This window comes from Colius striatus, chromosome 6 (genome assembly GCF_028858725.1).
Source record: "Colius striatus isolate bColStr4 chromosome 6, bColStr4.1.hap1, whole genome shotgun sequence".
In the NCBI taxonomy this organism is placed as follows: domain Eukaryota; kingdom Metazoa; phylum Chordata; class Aves; order Coliiformes; family Coliidae; genus Colius; species Colius striatus.
The window spans coordinates 22,620,599-22,640,459 of record NC_084764.1 but is presented as its reverse complement, the minus strand read 5'-3'; the positions used below and the strand labels follow the sequence as shown (position 1 = coordinate 22,640,459).

At 44.6% G+C, this 19,861-nt stretch overlaps 1 protein-coding gene across 2 annotated transcripts in view; it reads right to left on the bottom strand.

Moving 5' to 3' along the window:
* Positions 1-19,613, bottom strand: part of PRIMA1 (proline rich membrane anchor 1) — a 56,277-nt gene extending 36,664 nt beyond the window's left edge. Inside the window, exons 1-2 of one of the 2 annotated variants that reach the window (XR_009818962.1) lie at positions 19,216-19,613; positions 13,004-13,154 (exon numbers count right to left, since the gene is read on the bottom strand). Coding sequence is in view for 1 of the 2 variants with exons in the window: in XM_061998668.1 (XP_061854652.1) it covers positions 13,004-13,154; positions 19,216-19,308 (244 nt within the window). In the remaining variant the exon portion in view is untranslated. The remainder of the gene's footprint in view (positions 1-13,003; positions 13,155-19,215) is intronic. The other variant, XM_061998668.1, reaches the window with a different exon arrangement.
* Between the last annotated feature and the right edge of the window lie 248 nt (positions 19,614-19,861).

Here is a 19,861-nt window from a genome sequence, read left to right as displayed (position 1 = left end):
CTTGAGCTGGATAAAGCCACTGAAAAAGAGAGGAGCTGGGTGGAGGAGTTTTATGTGTGTGCTTCAGATCTAAGCTTTAGAAGTTATTGAACCTGCACACATTTAGGTCTGGGTTTTGCAGTGGATTTCACTGAAATCCCATGTGCTGTCTTGGTAGGTGTCATACAGCTGCTTTTCCCTGACTGGTTTGAGAGTCCTTTAGAAAATGAAGATATCAATAGGATCAAAATAAAAATAATAGCAGATGAAAGTATTGGCTGCCCAGGCATAAGTGAAGCACATTGTGAGGAAGTGGCTTGTGCAAAGTCACTGCAGCCCAGTGAAAAAGCCAGGAAACAAAATGTCTTTTGACTCACAGCCAATTCTACCCTCTGGATCATGTTGCCTCCTCCTTGAGAGTCGATGCAAACACTGGATTTGGCCATAACTACATTAGAGGGGTGGAGGCAGCAAACTCCCTTGCTGACTTCCCGGCAGATGCCAGATCTCTGCCTCAAGCTGGAACGCTGATGCTGTGCCTGGGAGCTCTGTGCTTCTGAGACCCACAGACAGAAATGTGGCGAGATCCCATAAGGTGCCCAGGAAGGGCTGATGCTAAGCTTGTGGTATAATTTGTGTGCCTGCAGAGGAAAACTAGTATTTCAGTTCAGAGTCCTACATACTTAGGTTGTTGGTGAAGCTGATGGGACCCAACAGAATTGAGGTGAAACCCTGCAAATAGGAGCAAACCGTGGTTTCAGCTGCCAAGGTCTTTTGGAGGAGAGTGGGGTTAGGGAGCACAGAGGGAGAATTTCTTCTCTAAAGCATGATCTGGAGAAGCAGTAGCATTTTAAAGGCCTTGTGGTAAAGGGCTTTTAAGGAGATTACATCATAGCTAGTTTCTGTGTTAACACTTGGCTCTGGCATTTATCTTTACAATGGACGCTTACGTCAGCCATTGCCCTCTGATCTGACTTTGTCACATGTTTTTCCAACCAGCAGTCTCCTGATGAGACGCTGTTTCTCCCTCGCCATCTGATTCTCCCTCAGCAAAAAGGACTAAATTGCTTTTTACCCTGATTAAATCACACACTATCGGTTTCTGTCCCGAGCAAATGAGAACTGAAGCCTGTGCCTTGCAAAGTAGCCTTCTCACAGCAACACGGTCATTCTGGAGAGTCTCGTGGGCACTGTCACATTTCCCTGCACTCTGCAGTTTGGATTTGTGCCAGGCTGGGCAGTTCTGAGACGATCCTAGCGACATCCGTGGATAGTCCTAAGCACTGCCTCTTCATCGTAGCCATTGTTCAGGTGAATCCTGCCATACTTGATGACCTATTTTCCTAAATGCATGAGTCATTGATCAGATTAATGTTGCCTCTAAGAAACAGGTCACAGGTACTTGAAAAAATGCTGTTAAATTAGTACCTTGGAATTTATTTTAGAAGGAGATCTGATTTCCAGAGGTTCTAAGCACTCAGAACCTGTCAGCACTGAGGATGCTTTACCTTGGGTATGTAGATATATAACCTTAAGTTTAATTTTCTGAGTTTCATGATACAGGCTACACTTAGGCAGAGTGTCATCATGGGTACAAGACAGAAATTCCTCTAAGGACATGGTTCCAGCCCCAGCTCTCCACCTTGCTTGTTAGGTGATTTTGGAAAGATCTTCACCCCTAGCCTCTGTTTTTCCTTCTCCAGGACGGGGAAAGTAGTTCCAACTTTTCAAGCTGTTGCTAGATATAGGGATAGAAAGTGCAACATAAGGCTGCATGTCAGCACTGCTGTTATTCCTATCTATAATTAATCTATATTTCTACAAGAACTAGATATATTTCCTTAACCTTCTTGACAACTACCTATTCAGGCTAACAGCAGCAAGGCCATGGAATATGGCAGAACAACAGCAGCACGGCACTGACCTGGGGACAGTAATTCTCAGTTCTTTTGAACAGAGGCACCACTGAGAGGCACAGAGACGTGCCAGTGCAGTACCATCCACATCATTGCACAAACACACAGTCTGGCTCTCTACAACGTGCACACAGAGCACTGGCTATTCTTCACTGGGGAAAAATCAGTGCTGAGGATCGTCCATCTGCTTGCCGCGGCAAACCCTGAGACCTCATCACTTTACAGCAGTGAAAAGTGTGTCTTGGAGAAAAGAGGCCTGAAAACACTGAACCTTCATGCTAAATCTGCCTTTGCCATTTTGGCACTTAGATACCTGAAAGCATATTAGCATGTTGATATCAGTATTCAACAAGTACATATATACAGCTGTTTATATTCATGTTCCTTCCCCATTCTGCTTTGGCTGGCACAGGAGATGGGTTTTTCCCACGGAGCTTTTCTCCTACACTACATTGCCAATATTACCTCCCAGATGCATTGCAGTAAGACAGGTATGAAGAGAAATGAGTCTTCTGGACAGCTGCCTCTTGACCACTGGCTTGCTTTCAGGCTGTTTCAGAGGCTATTTTACAGCAGGAGATAGGATCATCACCAGCTACAAGGTACTTCAGAGAGAGATAGGCTACTGCATGGGGTGATGCAGTTGCAGAGGGCATTTGATGAAGAAGAGACTGTCAAGGAGCAAAGCCATGAGTAGAAAACTGGCCTCATCCTCCCCGTGCCCTCTCTCATGACCTGTTGGCCATTACTTGCCTCAGATGAACACTGAGGAAGTGCTTAGTACACCTCCTCACATAGAAAGCATCTCTCCTGTCCAAAATAATGTGGGGTAGGCCATGGCTTAGGACACTTGCTGGGAGTTAAATGTTTGGGAGAGCTCATTCAGCACCTATCTGCATTTTTAGGTGAAAAAAATCCCTTGAAAAGCTAACCTTTGATTTCACTGAGCCTCAGGCACCCTTGAATAAAATCCATGTCTCAAGAGGTGCTGTGAAGGCAGGTACAGATGAGCCTCTGAAGGTACTGTGGTAGTGGCACTGTAAGTACATGTAGCAATAGTCCTTCCAGGCTGTTAACTCCCATATCTGCTGATACGCACTCCTTTGTCAGGGTTTTGTTGAAGCTGTATCATCATTAACAGAGGAGAAACAAGACATGACATAATGCTGTTTTGCACCATGGGTTCAGTCCCTCAGGCTGCCTCCTTTCCTTCAGTACTCTGCAGTGGTGGCATGGCCATAGGCTCTATCTCTTGTTCCTGGCACAGCGAGCAATTTGTCCTCCTGTCTGTGTGGTGATGTAACCTCCTCATCAATGAGGGGTAGGACAGAACACAGCTGATCAGTTCTATAGTAATTACCGTTCACTTCTCAGCCTAATTGTAGTAATAATATTAATAAAAATATTCTTCAGTGCTTGACATCCACTAGTCTCAAATCCGAGATTTACAGAGGTGAAAAAAAATCTTCAGTTTCAGGTATGAGAACCCTGAGGGGCTGGAAGGGTAATTGGCTCTCTCGGTGTCACCCAGCAGGTTGGTGGCAGAGGGAAAAGCAGCACCCTGGACTCTCTTTTAGCCATTCCCCATAGCGAAACTTGCAGTGAACAGGACTTCAAGGGAGGGATGACACAGGCTGAAAGTCAAACAGTTGAAACAAGATTTTGGAATTCTAAGCTCCTACCCTGATGACCACTCTTGTGCCAGAAAATTATTAATAAGATACCTGAAGGCTCGAAGATTCAATCCCACAGAAAGATGACAGATGTTCGTGGTGTAATATACACAGATTGAATTGAGATCTAGATCTGCACAACATCAGTCTGAATGGTATTCACATGAGTGGTGCCATCAAAGTCTCAGGCTATGAGATATGGGTAAAATTCAGTGCTACTGCTATGATTAAGATATTATCTCTTAGATCCTTAGAGGCTTTTTAAAGAGCTCAGGAACTTCCAGATAATAGCAAAGATTGGACAAGGCTCCTATCTTAGAGCTGAAACTTTCTCAAAATTAGTGCCTTCAGAGAAGGTACAGACAAAGCCAGAGTCAGGAAATTGCAGACTGGATTTCCTGACACACACTGTGGAAGACTTGGAAATACTTGGAATATTTTCCTAACATGTTAGTAGCAGCAGTTCCTAAGGCACTGGTTTGTGTGACTACCTGAAAAGTTAATGGTTTGCCTGCTGGGCATTCAGACACTATATGGAGAGTGTGACTATAACAGACATATACTTAGATTGGTAAGTACAGATGGCTTAAAGACTTCACTTTACAAAGGAAGCCATATTGTCAGTCATATATCTGATTTTTAGGGAACAGCTGTTTGACTATGTAGCAGATAGCTCTGTTACTGTATGGCATCTATACAAACATAAACCTTCTGTTTGATTTGATATAATTTATTCAATTTAAACATAAGGAAAAACTATTTTACTGTGAGGGTGAGGGAGCCCTGGCACAGGCTGCCCAGGGAGGGTGTGGAGGGTCCTTCTCTGGAGGTTTTCAAAACCCCTCTGGACATGTTCCTATGTGACCTGATCTAGGTGGACCTGCTTTGGCAGGGGGATTGGACTAGATGATCTCCAACGGTCCCTTCCAACCCCTACCCATTCTATGATTCTATGGTTCTATTATTCCTTATTTTGCTTCAATGGCTCAGTTATTGCTGGAAGTAAGGTCTACAGATATCACCTAAAAATGCCCTGAGAACAATAAATGATTCCCATACCTAGTGCACTTAAGTTCCTTCTCCAAATTGTATTCAGGTTCAACTTGAGGGAAATAAAACTGATGACCCATGAGAGTAAAATGGAACTAAAGTGTGAAATGCCTTCCAAATCATGGATAAATTTAATTCTAATTAAAAAAGCAATTAAATTTATCTACTGATAGATTTTCATGAAGTGTCTACAAAATATAGAATACTTAAAATGGCAATTATATCACATTAACTGCTCAAGCTATTTCAACATGCCAAATGCCCAACATGAAGTCCTCAGTCACCACTCTGAGTACATTTGTAACTCTCTTAAGCTAAAAGACAAAGCACAGGTTATCTTACAGTCACAAAAGCAAACAAATTAGTTACTGGTTGCTATCTGCACTCTCCTCAGGCTTTACACAGAAGTCTGGACCTGCACAGGTAGGTAAGCTTTAATAGAGATGCTGCTCCCCATCATCCCCTATTGAAGCCTACAGCAGTAGGCAGCCTCCACTGAAGAAAGATGCCCCATAAAGCTGAGATAGAGCACCTGCAGCTTGCCAAACCCAGGGTTAAACCAAACCCTAAGCAGACAACCTCCAGCTTGCCAAACCAAGCCCAGAGTTAAACCAAACCCTTCCTCCCTATCAAAGTAATCTCCAATGAAATAAGGTTACGCAGTCCTTCCAAAACGAAAGGAAGATGTTCAGGGACAATTCAATAGAATCTGCCTTATTGGTAAAAGTCCAGTTTAATAGCAACATTTGTCAACAAACAGAATTTTGTGTAAAATATTTCTAACCAATGAACTGATGCAATATCATCTAATGGAAAAGACACTTCAGAATTATAAAACAATTAATTTCAATAATCAGAAATTCACAATTTGCTACTATATACATACACGGTTATAATGTAATATGATTTACTAGTGGAAGTGTTAAATTAACTTGAATAATTATGACAGGTTTTGGCAATGGCATCAATTATTAACCTATGCTTGCACCGTAGTAATGGACATTATGTACTCACTTTGGCTTAACATCCACAAGGTCTAGACTGCTCCTTCCTTGGTCTGCTACACTGACTTAAAAATCACCCGTTGAGTTGCAATTATAATGGAATTACACTGCCTGTGTGTCACAGTGCACAAGAACATACATTTCTGCGGGTCTGCTTCACCAAGGTCAGCTTCTTAGCCTTCCTTCCCTGCTAGAACAGCTTGTGCCAATTAAGAGTTTACTTCTGATTTGTCAAGATGAGGCACAACTCCTTCTGCAATGAGCAGGGGAACCTACAATTAGTTGTAAATCAGCAGCCTCTGACTCATCAGTAACTTCACTGAAGATTTGTTATCTCCTTAATCAGGGAAATGGTAGGCACGTATAAATGGACTGCCATCCACACAAGGAATTAATGTCTTCAGTTTACTCAACTCCCTTTGCTTAAAAAACCCCAAAACTGTTGCAATATGCATCTCAGAGAGGACTGTTCTACTGCAGAATCAGTTTAATATCTGATGTTTCTTTCTTCAAAATTAGACAATGCTTTTAATCTATAGATAGCAGAACTCCCACTATTCCTGCACTGCAAAATCTAGCCTGAGGCTCTAACTTTTAAATACTTCAAACTGTATCAACGAGTGCATTTTCAAGACAGTGGATTTTTCCATAATATGGATTTATGACTGCATGAAAAATTCAAAACAAATCTGCAAGGCCCCAGACAAGGAGGAAGATTCATCACTTGCCTAAAGACCTGACAAAACATTTCAAAATTTATTGTGGTGAAAAAACACTGAACTGTGAAAGCAATGGAAGCTCTGATTGATAGTCTATCCTAACCAATGTTTCACAAAGATAGACAGAGAGTTTACAACAGCCCAGTATGATGAGATGCTTGGTGCAGGAGTGATAGCAGAATCCTATCATGAAAGTGTTTGCATGAACCTTTCCAGTCTTACCTGCTTTCTAGTCCCTAATCCAGCTCTTCAGACTTATTATAATATCCCAGATGCCCCAACTATTTCAAACTTCATATTTGATCTCCTCACCCTAAATAATTTCTCATTTTGACTTTTAACATTTGTTTCTATGCCATAAATAACTGTGCTAAATGCAAAACAAATCCCCAAAAAACCCCAAACCAGGATTTTGAAGTCTTCATGGCTTTAGTGATAAAATCTGCAATTTGAGGCAGGAAATCTAATCATTGCATTTCTGATTTAGATGGATCAATTCTACCTAAATCCCATCTTAGAAGCTCAATGATTTGGTTCACTGTGCTAACACAGAAAGGTAGTGTCTGTGAGGTGAAAACAACACAATGGGGACCTGTAGTAGACTCTGCATGTGCCATCACCCCTGACTCCAGGATGCAGGGCTGGATTTCAATTTAGATTTGAAAGCCTCAAAACCCTACTGTAAGTTCTTAGTTATAATCTTCCAGTAAAATAAAAGTATATGTGGGAGAAGACAGGAATCAAATTTTGGTTTTGCTTTGTAAATTATAAACAATGCTCTCACACAAGACTGTCATTCATAGTATGACAGCTGTGTTACCAAAAATGAAAGGGCTCCCCTGTTTCAGCATTCTGCTTGCATTTAAAAAAATCACTGTCTAGACCAGACTTGTGGTAAAACAATATTCTCTGACAGTAGCTGTCATTACTATAAATGCCTTGGTGTAGGAGACTATGTGCCCCCTGACATTTTGGTGATACCTTTGCTTCCTTTCCATTACTGTCCAGTCTTGGTAGTTGCTATGTTGTATGCAGCATGGAGGAAAACATCTTCTTCATATCATAAAACAAACCCACCCCTATCTGTTAGCTAACAATTTGAGCATCAGCACTTGGGAGGAGTTAATCCAAGACTCCTCAAGAGTGCTGAAATATTTCAAAACTACTCAGAACTGGTCCTTCTGGTAGAGGGTGGTAGGTAAAGGCTGGTCCTGCCAGCTGATGCCTTAGGGACCAAACTGCATCTGTGTCAACTGTTTGGAAAATTGCAAAGCACTCACAAGACAAAAGGCTTACTCAAAGGGAAACTCACCAAGACAGTCAGCTCATACTGCAGTTACACCAGATTGCCCACAGAAAATTCTTTGGCCTCTCATGTTCTAAAATGTGTGGTGGCTTTCAGAAGGATTTCAATTCGATTTGCAATCACAAACTCCCCTCAACTCCTGGGAGACAATCATAGATCACTGCCAAGGACTGAAGCCTTTTTGGTATCACGTAGGCAAGCACATCAATATCTGTACCCAGGTAGTACAAGAAGCAATGCTGTGAGCATCAGCATCGTGCTTGGCTCTCCTGCTGGAATGGCCATGTGCAGCCAGTGCTCAGCATGTCCTCAAACTCATTCTCTGCATCTGCACTGGGTCACTCTGTCCATTCAACTACCAAGATTTAAGTTGTTGAAAAGCCTAAGGAAAAAACATTTATTGTGTCTCAGAGCCCTATGGATTTTATTTCTATGGCAGGTTCCTGCTGTGATAGGCTACATTGTTAACAGTCAGCAAGCCAGATCTGCAAATTTTAGTTGCTTTAAAGCCTACTCAAAGTTTAAGAAGTTCCAGTCTGTTCCTGTACTTCAGATTCCTGCCTATATATACACATTGTGACCATCTGTCCTAAAAGATCCAAATGTCCTTAGCTCTCCTATGTGCACTGAAAGGACCCTGCACATTTTCTGAAATGAAGCTTTACATTTGTGTTCCTATAGTTGCCAAAAAGTTGCACTCTTCCTGCAGTTGGTCATTTTTCTTTTGCCACTTTCATCAGCCCAAATAATTAGTTAATTAGACACACTATCTCCAAAGATAAAAGATTTCACCTTGAAAAACAAAATCGTACAATTACAGCCTGGAGATGAGAATCCTCTTCAGTGCTGTCATTCACTTTGGTTTTACACTGACTTGATTGCACTTTGCCTCACTTGACGGCTCAGTGAAAACTTTCACTGAGGTCAGGAGCTCTGAAGACCTCCCTGCATACCTCTGTGCAAGTATCCAACGATTCAACGGTTGTTCATACATCCAGAGTCAGCTGTACCAGTGCAGCTGGTAATGATTTCAGAGAAAAACTTTTATTTAAGTACCTTCCTCTAAATTTTGACTGAAAAAAATTTGGACTGGACACTTCCATCATCCAGAGAGGTCATGGCAGCACCATGGACTGCTCATTCAACACGGGAGATGGGTAGAGCAGAAACAGCAAATGTTGCTTCTTAACCAGCAAGTGGAGAGTTTGTGCTGAACATCCTTCTCTTCTTTGTACCATTTTAAAGAAGTCACTTTTGAGATGTTTCTTTCCTTAAACTTTTTCTGTTTTGAAAGCCTAGCTTCTACTTCCAAACAAAGTCCTTTCTTCTTTACCATGCCTCTGGAGAAACCTGCGTGCTCACAAAGTATTTAAGAGTCAACATCATTTGAACTAGCTTAATCTCATGGGTCTGTGAAGCTGGGTTAGAAAAGCTGCTGAACCACGGACTCCATCCACTTTACCTTAGTCCTGGCTGAAATCCAGAGACAAAAAGGAAAGCCGATTGGAGGGTGGGGGGAAGTGGCAGTTAAAGAACTAAAGAACGGCCAGGTTCTGTCTCCTTCAGGTCATTACAGCCACAGCCAGGGAATATACACAGTTTCATTTAAAGTTCTTCCTTTCTTTGCTGTTAGCATCTAAGCTTAGTTGTCTTAAGTCCCCTCAGAGCCTCATGAGCTTTCCCTTCACTTCATCAATGTGCACATGTTAAAGAGCAGGCTGCTGTTTGCATAAGGAGAGTTACTGCAGAAACATCAATATGCCAGACCATCTGGAGGGACCACAACTGGCCCAGTGACCAAGTCTCCTGATAATCCTCACCATCCCCATTACTTCTGACATGGGCTGGAGCCCCTCTCCTTAAGGGCGTTCAGTAAGATACACATCTATACCAAACAAGACAGCAGTATCTCATGGGATGCCAGCAAACTCAATCTGGAATGAAACTCAGGAAAACTCAAACCTGAAATGCTCCACGTGTCCCACTTTACAGAAGGAGACAAGGCTGGACTAGTAATACTGAGAGAAGCAGCATCCATAGGGACCAGAGTCCCTGATCCTAGCCTTCACTTAGGTACTGTAAAGCAGATTCACTGGTGCAGAGCAGGAGCCCTCCACTTACTGAGGAGCAGGCACATGGATATGTGGCCATAGGGAATGTCCCGTGGCAGCTGCAAAGTAGATGCAGTGAATGTACATCACAAACACCACTGGTCGGTGAGAAGGAGTTAGAAACATGAGAAAAGGATGCCTGGGGTCATGGTTGAAGGAGGACAAAAGCAGTCTATGTTTTCTTCCCTGAGGCCTGGAGTTCTGGTGGCAGAGGCATTCTCTGAATTCATCAGTCCATAATTTTGCTGTCTGTATGTGGAAACATATGGGCCACATGATCTAATTTAATTTCCCATATTCCTATTGTTGAATGAATGATATGCCTCCTCAGAGTGCACTGAAACACACTCCACACACTCCTGTTAAAAATCCATGACTATAACAGAGAAGTGTCTCCTGAGGCCTGGAAAGTTGGTGCTTCTACCATCACTCACTTAGGCTGAATGCTAAGTTGTGTGTGATTCTGCGCATTTTCCGTGAAAGAAATTAGCTTATTGTCCCTCAGAGTAAGCACAACATTTACCAGTAATTATATTCTGGCTTTCACAACATTTAACGGATTTTGTATAAATGTATTTGCAGAAAGATCTGTCCCTGGTTCACCCTGTCAATATTGAAATGTCTAAAGAGACACTAAATGCACTGTAATTGTTCCTGAAAGTCCTCAGTTGTCCTCACGCACAATAAAAATCTTTCAGAGAGTGATTCAGCTGCTTACAGTTACCCAGTGCCATTCCATACATCCAAGTAGGGTCTGCAAAAACATTTAGGTGGGACTGACAGAGAGGAGAGAAAGGGAGTCTCTTGCTCTCCCATAGCAGCAGCTGGAGACCAAACAGGACACGTCAAAGAGCACTAGGTGGCTTAAATTAGCAGATAACTGAGCTGTCAGTGTCTGTGGCAACTGGATGAACAGAAGTTCTGTCCTTTAGTCATCCGGCCCAAACCACAGTAGCTGTTTTAGAGGGATGTAGAGCTCATCTAAACCTCCAACAATGTTGTGTTTGATTGCAAAGGGAGTTTTTAAGGACAAGGCCGAGCAGGTTGCAGCCTTTTGTGGTTCACAAAGCTCTCAGAGCAATGCCAGCAACTTTATGAAGGGTCTCGTGATGCAGATACTGTACCTTTCAAAGGTAGAAACCCTGCAGCTCCTGGGCTGATTGTTTTTGGGGTTTTTTTGCAGAGGTCTTTCCAATACTTCACTTCAGTCACTTAAAGTGCAAAGTGCAAGTCTAGCATCAACCACTTAACAATAGCTGTCTCTTCCCTTTACCGCCCTCGCCTCTGAATGTTGTTTAAAAGCACTGTCTAAAACATCAATATTTAACCACGAGATTTGCTCACCCTCACAAGGATGAGGATTGCTGTACACGTGGGCTAAATCCCAGTGCCTAGACAGCTGATAAAAATGAAAGCATCTTTCAAGATGAAGCTGTTGATTGCTACTCTAAAGCTAACTGGTGAAAGGAATGTGTAATCTGTTTTTTTTATTGCACTTGAAATGAAATAACTTGTTTAAATATTAGTCATCTGGATTTATATAGTTCATTTGTAGAACTGGGTTAGCACCTGGCACTCCAGCCTGAGTAAGCATCAGGCTATCCCAGTTGCAGATCTATTTGATTACTCTTTCCTCTTTTTGCAATGTGTGACAGACTTGTTTTCTGGTATTATTTCCTTCCCAATTCACAGGGGCAAATCCACACACTCAGATCAGCTGCTTCATGGCAGCCTGCGAAAGGAAAGCAGCCTGGCAGCAGGGCTGCTCCCTGTGCCTACACTGCTCTGCAATGTCTCAAGTGGAGAGCAGCAGCAATCTCCGGGCAAAGTGCTTTATTTTTTGACTGTGACACCCCTCAAGGGAAATTTTCAGTATTACTGCCCACGACACTTTCCTGAACATTGAAAGAGAGTTTTCCTCCTATACGAAACCCTCATCTGTGTTTTCCAATCTGTCTTTACACTTCCTTTCCCCAAGTGTTTTACTGTTGTTGTTTTCCTGCCTTTGCCTCAAATCTCTGCTGCATGGCATAAATACAAAGCATGCTCCTGGCAGAAAACATACTGCAAAATTCTGTCTGTCCTCTGTTTAAATGCAGAAGCCTTCTTCATGTCTTCTGCACATCTAGGCATGGCGCTGATAAAGACAAGTAGACAAATGATGCTGCCTAATGATTCCTTTTCCCTTGGGGTAAGCGCCGAGCAGGATACTAGATACACTTTGCAATACTGTTCACAGGGGAGTTTATCTAAGCAGGGAGAAGAATTAATAGGTGGCCTTTTAGGAGAGACAAATGTGAAGAAGTATAAAAGCATTAAGGAGATCTGCTGGCATACCAAACTTGGGACTCAAAGATGTCTGCACAGAGTGGAGTGCACGTCCTTGCACCCAGGCAGCACAGTGGGCATGGGCCAGTTCTGTCCCGCTGCGGAGGGACTGCCTCTCCAGGAGCCAACGGCACAGCCATTGTGCTCCAGAAAGCACTTGCATGCCAGGGATGGCAGGAATGCAATAGCCATGTGGAAGGAAGCTGGCAGAGCTGGCCAGCGAGAACTGCAGGCACAAGGTGCGCTGGACAGGGGGATGCACGGCTGGAAATTAGAAGAGCTCAGACAGGCTGGATAAGGCTTGAGAGTAGTGATTTCTATGAAGAATACAGGACTCAGCCTGTATGTGCATCAGTGGGAAGACTGCCCACTGGCCACTGACCCCTGGCATACCTCTGACCTCTGTTACAGTGGTAAGTAATTTAAATCCAGTGAGCCTGACTCATTGCCATGGTAAACCAGCAGAGCTCCAGTGTCTTGAAGACAACCAAACCTACAGGATGGTATAGGCAAAGTGTTTGAATTTTTGCCTGCTTATAAATTAATTTGCCTCCAAGCCACAGACCTGGTGAAAGACGAGGTCACAGAAGTCAAGGGGAAGCACAGCACTGTGTCTCTGCAGGACAGCGTTTCCCAGGGCAAGGGCCATCAGGGAACCACCTAAGCTGGGGAATCATATATAACACAATGAAAGGAGGGAATTTCTCTGTCTCTCCTCAAAAAGCCACACATTATTCATTGATCAGGAAACAGATCTCAGTCTCTACTGAGAATATTTTTTCCTCTATTTGCTAAGCAGAAAGTGACAAACAAGCTAGCTGTGCCCTCTCCCACAGCCTTTCTCATTCTGTCTGTCTAGAAATCCCCATCGCTTTGCCCTCCCTAAATGTACCACAATCGTACCAGTGGCTACTTACTCGGCACCACAAGCAACCTCGGGGGCGGTGGAGGTGGAGGTGGTGGCGGTAACAGTGGAGGTGGCCTGCACTGGCAAGTTTGCTGGCAGGTCTCTGGCACCTTCTCTGCTACAGGCTTGGAGCATGACTTCTGGGGCTCATCCTGTGCGATCTGTGAAGAAACAAGTCATTCCATGAGCAGCAGAAACAGTGAAAATTGGTTTTCCATGAATGTTTCTTGAACTTGAGTACCCAAGCAGCACCTCAGAGCTGTACTTAGAACTGAGCTCCCATTCCTCACCAAGACCACTACGAGGAGGTCTCTTCACTACATGTTATCTGCTTTGGGTCTTTTTTTTACTTAACACAGTTTCTTCAAGACCTCTTTGTCTCTGTCAAATTTGGTTGAAATAGGCCAGCTGGTTTGTGAGTTATTATGGGGCAAGTTCCCGAGTTATTCTGCAGGTAGTGGCAGACAATATGATTGCATAAGTCTTCTTTCCTTAGAAAAGCCACCAAGCAGCATGCATTATTCACAGGGTCATTGCTGCAAGCTAAAGAGAGCTAATAAAAATTACACGACAGTTAGGGTCAGGATTATGTTCATTTTCCTTATGGCAGAACTGAATGCCTGAGGAAATCTCTCCTCTGCTTTGCCAGCCTCTCTTTGATGTTCAGAGAGCATTTTACAGAGTGTTTCTCTTCCCACCAAGAGGAGAAGTAGCCCATATCTTAGTCATCGGCAGACCACAGCAATGACACGGTCAGAATGGAAATGCCACAAGCTGTGACTTGTAGCCTTCATAATACGTATCACTTGGCTATGGGTAATGATTTAGCCAGTACCGGTACACAATACACTCATCAGTTTGACCTCATGACAAGGTACTATTTATTAACAGCATATTTTTCTTACCATCAGTGAGTGACTTGGGATTTAAGCAATATCCAGTAAAACTCCTAACCTAACACTATGAAATGGAGTAAGTCCCTAATAAAAAGAAAATTTGTGAGCATTGCAGGAGCTTCTGAGAGGTGTTAACTCTGGAGGCCTCTAAGCCAGCTCTTTTTGAATGAATTGATACTCATATGGGAAATACCAAACTCAGTTTTAAGGAGACAAAAACTAAAAGATGAATAACCATGCTATCTAACAAGCACTTTGAATGTAGGATCAGGAGACCATCTGAGACAGAGCAGTGTCTTGCTGAAGCTAGGGACAGTTATGCTAACTTCCAACTGTCGCCTTGAACAGTTTTGTCCTGGGCAGGTTATTGCCCTAATAGTTTTGGCCTAACATCATCTTCTTTAATTAAATCTTTTCGATGACATGTTGGTGATTACAAAGAGGATGTCTCTTGCCACTCTTTATGACATGTTTTAGCCAGGCCTCTTCTGCATCCCTGCCTATCCCCATGGTCACCCAGTGTTGCCTTCTACGCCCTCCTCTCTCCTGCTGAAGCTTTGCTTCCCTTTGCCTACCAGGTCCATACACGTCTGTCTCCTCTCCCTATACAATCCTCGCCCCCAGCCCGCAGCACAGCCAGAGAGCCCCTCCCACCACCAAGGCTGCTCTGCTGCTTCTTGGCTGCAGGAAAGCCACCATCATTTCATGGATTTCTGGCTAAAGAGAGAGATGAGGCTAATTAAAACAACATCGCTACACAAAGGACGTGTTCACATGTGTAGGCGGTTTCTAAATGCAGAGAGATGCATTACTCTGGCCTCAGGGAACTGAAGGTAGCACTTTGTTGCTTAAATATTTTTAGAGAGGACGGAAAGAATGGAAGAGGCTATGCATAGCTGAGTTAGAAGGACAGCTCCGCACAGCACAAGTCAGAAGGCTCAGTTCTTTAAACAGCTTGTCAAAATCTATTACCAAACACAGGGAAAAACAAATTCAGCACAAATGCTTTCCAACTTTCCTTTTCACCATCAGGTAACAGTAAGAGGATGGTTAAAGACCATCCCAGACAGCTTCCAGGAATTTAGAAAAACTCTCTGAATGCTCTAACGAGTTAAAGTGTCTCGGCTTCATAAGCCCTCATGGTTGCTAATAAATCTGTCTGCTAAGCGGGCTTATTTATTTTTGAAGCAGCAGAAGATCCTCCACCCTGGCAGCTCTTCCAGTGCAGCTCACACGGGGAGCCGGGGTGCTGGGGACTCCCGGGAGCAGCCCCGCAGGAAGAAGCACACTCCGTGTGCCAGCAGTGGCACACCTGGGCTCCCTCCTCCCTGTGCTGTGTGACATCACTTCCACTGCTGACTGAGGAGATAGGCTAATATCTCTCCACTGACCCCAGCAGCTGATTGGGAAGCAACTCCTAACTGCTAGCTACAATTTCTGTCCCCTGACTAGTTCACAGGTTGCTGAATCCCAAGGCTCACCACAGCCTCGCAGGAGCCAGTGCAATGAGAGAGGATAGAGACAGGGAAAAATAACATTGAGCAGACTCAGAGCCAGTTTCATTTGCAGACCAGAAGCAGCTTCGTGTATATGAGTTTGAAGACAGTGCTAGTATGGAAAAGCTACATTGACTTACTGCTTTAACTTAATATCAACCAGAACCAAAGGCTCACTCTATCTTTTTTTTTAGAGCTATTGACTGCTTTTAAATCCCTGGAGGCTCTTCTACCCTAGGTTGGTAATAAGAGTGTCTTCCGAAACCAGTGGGTATTTTTCTCAATTACTCTGCAGGCAAGATTCAAGATTAACCCTATCTATGCTCAGCCACTCTGTGCTCCTGTATACTTTAAAAATATGGTTTCTGTTGGTTTGTCTGTCTGTACCTTAGTCTGAACCTTTAACAAAATTCCCCATGGTTGGGAAGGAACTGACATTTAAAAGCATGGGCTTTGTCACCTATTTGTTTCCCTTCCCTTGTCACTCAGTAAAATGTCTGGTTGTTAGAAGGTACCTGTAGAAATACAGATATTACTTTGCCAGAGTTAGTTTAAAATAACAAAGATATCCTAAGCTGGCTAAAATTCACTAGGCAAAAATCTGAATCGAAGCTGAGGGCCCTGAGAAGCAGAGAAATAGGAAAGACTGCTGCAAGAAGATTAACTAACAGTAGGAAGATAGAATTAAGAGAATATGTTTGTCTCTTTTTCATGAAAAAAAAAAAATCCCACTGTTGATGTCTATTAGTCTTCTTATGAAAGGAATAAAGGCTATTACTTGTGTCTTCTAAAGGTAAACAGAACACATCACTAGAAAATATGCTTTGGGGAACAAGCTTGCTCTGGCAGAGGATGATGAAATAAATTACTCCGTGTTTCTTTCTTCGTGTTTGCAATTCAAGGTAAGCTGCCTTTACAGGAAATGGCAAGGGAAAAAAGGCATGTTTAAAGAGTCTAATCTTTCTCTAGCCAGGTCTGTTAATTTGAGGCCAAACTTGACTGCTTGTTTGACCTGACAGACACTACCACAGCCCCAGAATGGCTCTGGAAGCACTTTGCAGCTAATGACTAACCAGACAGCCACTGGGCTGCCAGGCAGTTCAGAGATGCCCTTGGTGAGGGATCATCTCTGGAGACAGACTACACAGAGCTTGCTCCCTAGTTGTTACTTTCCAGTCTTTCCTCCAGGTGCTGGAGGTGCCAGAAGTACACATCTCCTTGGCCTGCCTAAAACTTGGCTGCTTGTTTGTCAAGAGGCTTTCTCAACATAATCATCAGTTGGCCAGTTTGGACATACATGTTGACTGGATGTCAAGCTGATGCATTTTTTTTTCCCTGCTCTTAAAATACAGAATTGACTTCATGGATTTGTGCATTTGATACAACTGTGCTTTGCAAATAGGACAAATGTTTCTGGGTACTCATGGAAATTAAAATCTGATCCACAAATGTCCAGCGAAAAACAAATAGAAAGTGGTAACTGGTAGTTTCCTTTTGCAGTCTCTCTGTTGAAGTTCATGCCTATGATGTATATATTTTTAATCTAAGATTTCTCTCAGAAATAGTGGTCCTAGTTCTGCTTTGCATGGAGTGGAAGAATAAATCTAGATGTGGTCAGAACTGTTTAGTGTTTCAAGTGGAGTCCCATGGGGTTACAGCAGTCCATGAGTGTGCTCTACAGAGTGTGATGGGAAAAGAGGATTAATAGTCCCTGGAGGGTTACCCTCTTGTGACTTTTTGAATCAAGTAAAAGAAGGAAAGCTTGAAAAGAAAAGTGCAGTTGACTGAAAAGGCACAGAGACTTCTAAAAGCCTGCTGATGTTGCAAGGGCTTTGTCTCTTGGAAGCAGTCTACTGAGATGAGATCTCAATATTGCTTGGTAAATCCCAGGATAGCTCTGCATAATTCACATCAGACTTAATCCAGATCCATGTTTATGAAACCAGAAAAAAACCCTAAAAACGTGACCCCGCTATTTATCATGACACTTACGGCTCTTTTTTTAAATTATGTCAAAGGCCTCAGACAGACTTGTCCCTTCCTTCTTGTCACAGTGTTGGCCACAATGCTAATAAGAAAAGATTGTGGGTTGTGGTTTGGTTTTGTTTTGTTCTTTTCCTTTTTTTTTTTTTTTTTAATAAAAAAAAGCTTCTCCCCTAATTAGCATCTGACTGATCTCTTAAGTGCCTCAAGGCAGGGCCTGAGGAGGGTATGCAAAGATGTGGCAGGGAAGGCCATGACACACATAAGTCATCACACAGACAATTGAGTGAAAGAGGGGCTGGGAGATGTGGGAAAACGTGATAGCTTCTAAAGATGGAGCAGGGGCAGGGGAGTGACACCATGTAACATCACTGAATTAGTTGGGGAGAGTATGACTTGAGACACTTCAGAGAAATGAGCAAGGATTGCGACTCAACATGGGGAAGGGAGTCACTTAAGCAGTTCGAAGATGAGAGAGTTTTGGTCCTGACAGTGAAAGCTCCACATCTGCCCTTCCCATTGGTACCTGCTGAAGGGAGCTGTAGGTACATCCCAGTTTTGGGAAAGCTGTTAAAAGCTTGCGTATGAGCAGATTATTGATTGCCTTTCCGTAGAACTGAAGGAAATGGCACAAGCACAGTTAATGAATGGGCCAACAAAACTTCCAGATTATTACAGGTAAAGTCCGGGCCCCTTGGATTTGCATTTCTCAGAGTCTGTTTCAATTCTTGTAATTATTTTTGAAAGATTTGCTTAGATAATCTGAGCAGGGTGCCAGAAAGATGTTTATGCAAGGGTTTTTTTTGCTGGCTTAATTGACTGATTACAGGAGAGAGGTTACAGAAGGCATCTCCTTTTACACAACTGTGCTTCCCTTAAAAATGCAGTTAGGGTTTATAACTTAAGCTTAGCTACCTGAATGCTTGAGCGGGACAGCAGGAAGATAGCACTGGCAGAGATCTTAATGATGGGGGAAGTGGTTTAAAGGAAGGTGTTTCTGTTGAATTTCTATCCACTTTAATCTGTAAGAATCACAAATCCTCTTTGTCACTCATGGCAAGTGACAAGATGCTGAAACAAACAACATCTCTCTTTAATCTCTTGGGAGTCAATAAGTTTAGAACAGTAAAAGACATGGAGTCTCCACTGTGTTTTCTCCAAGAAAGAAACTGTAATTGTTTTGTTCTTGAACAGCACTTGGCTGGCTCATCAATCACTCCTCTGAAGACATGTATTATAAATAAACTTTAAAATATCAAAGTGACGCATTTGAGTTGAGCTTTGCTGCCGTTTCGACTCTCCGAACCGGATGGGCGCTCTCCCTCACCATAATACTGATTTCTCCCAGTCCATCCTGCAGGTCGCCCCTCATTACAATCAAGGTCACAAAACATCACAGCAGCGGAGTTGGCAAAAGCTGATTCAGCCCTTTACCCAGAGAACCCTCAATTAGCAATCAACATCGAAAAACCATGGCAAAACATTACCAAAATTAGCCCGCCGGAGCCTCGCTCCGCGCATCGCTGCTTCCCGTGCATCTTGCCACCTACAGCAAAATGCGCTTACAAACCTTCTGCCGCCGGCGCGCAGAACAAAGTCAACTACACCGCGCTCCGACAGACCACACCGAGTTCCGCGCCGCCTGGGGCTCGCAGCCGCCCGCCCACCCCTCACCCCTTCGTCCCGCAGCAGCCGGCCAAGGGAAGAGGGGGCGGACCGCGCCGAGGAGCAACAGCTCCCGCCGCTCCGGGGGCCGCCCGCGCGCCCACCGCCCACCGCCGCCTCCCCGCACCGCCGGCGCTGCGCTCGCTCCCGGCGCGGCCCCGGCCAGGCTCGGGCGGCCCTACCTGGAGGGAGCCCCAGACCGGATGGAGGGCACAGTGCAGCAGCAGCGAGGGCCAGCAGCAGCGGAGCAGCCCCAGCAGCTCCCGGAGCAGCATCCCTCCTGGGTGGGCGAGCGGGGGCGCGGGCTCCGGGCGACCTGGGGAGGGAGCAGAGCGAGCCGGCAGCACAGGCGTTGGCTCGCACCCATCCCCGGAGCGCCACCGTCCCAACTTTAATTCTGGAGGGGAGGGAGGGAAGGAGGGAGGGAAGGCGGAGAGGGGACGGGGCGTGGGGGGGGGGGGGAGGGAAGCAGGGAGATGGGCGGGTGGGGAGGGGAAAGGGTGGTCGGGAAAGCCCAACGCTCTGCAAGTCCCGGCTCCCTCAGCAGCGAGACGTGCCTCCACCCCCGCCCTGCCCGCCTTCCTCCCCGCCCGCCTGGCCGGCTTCCCCTCCCCGGGATGCGCCCGGCGCTTGGCAGGCGCTCACCGCTCCGCCCGGGGCTCCCTCACGCCCAGGGGGAGCGGGTGGCCGGAAAAGTTTGGAGCCGGGCGCGGGGGTAGAAGGGCCGGGCGCTGCCGGGGTCACTGCCGGAGCCGGCGGGGAGAGCGGCCTGGCAGCGCAGCCCGGGGATTGCTTCTCCCCCCTGCCCGCCGCCGCTGCAGTGATTTT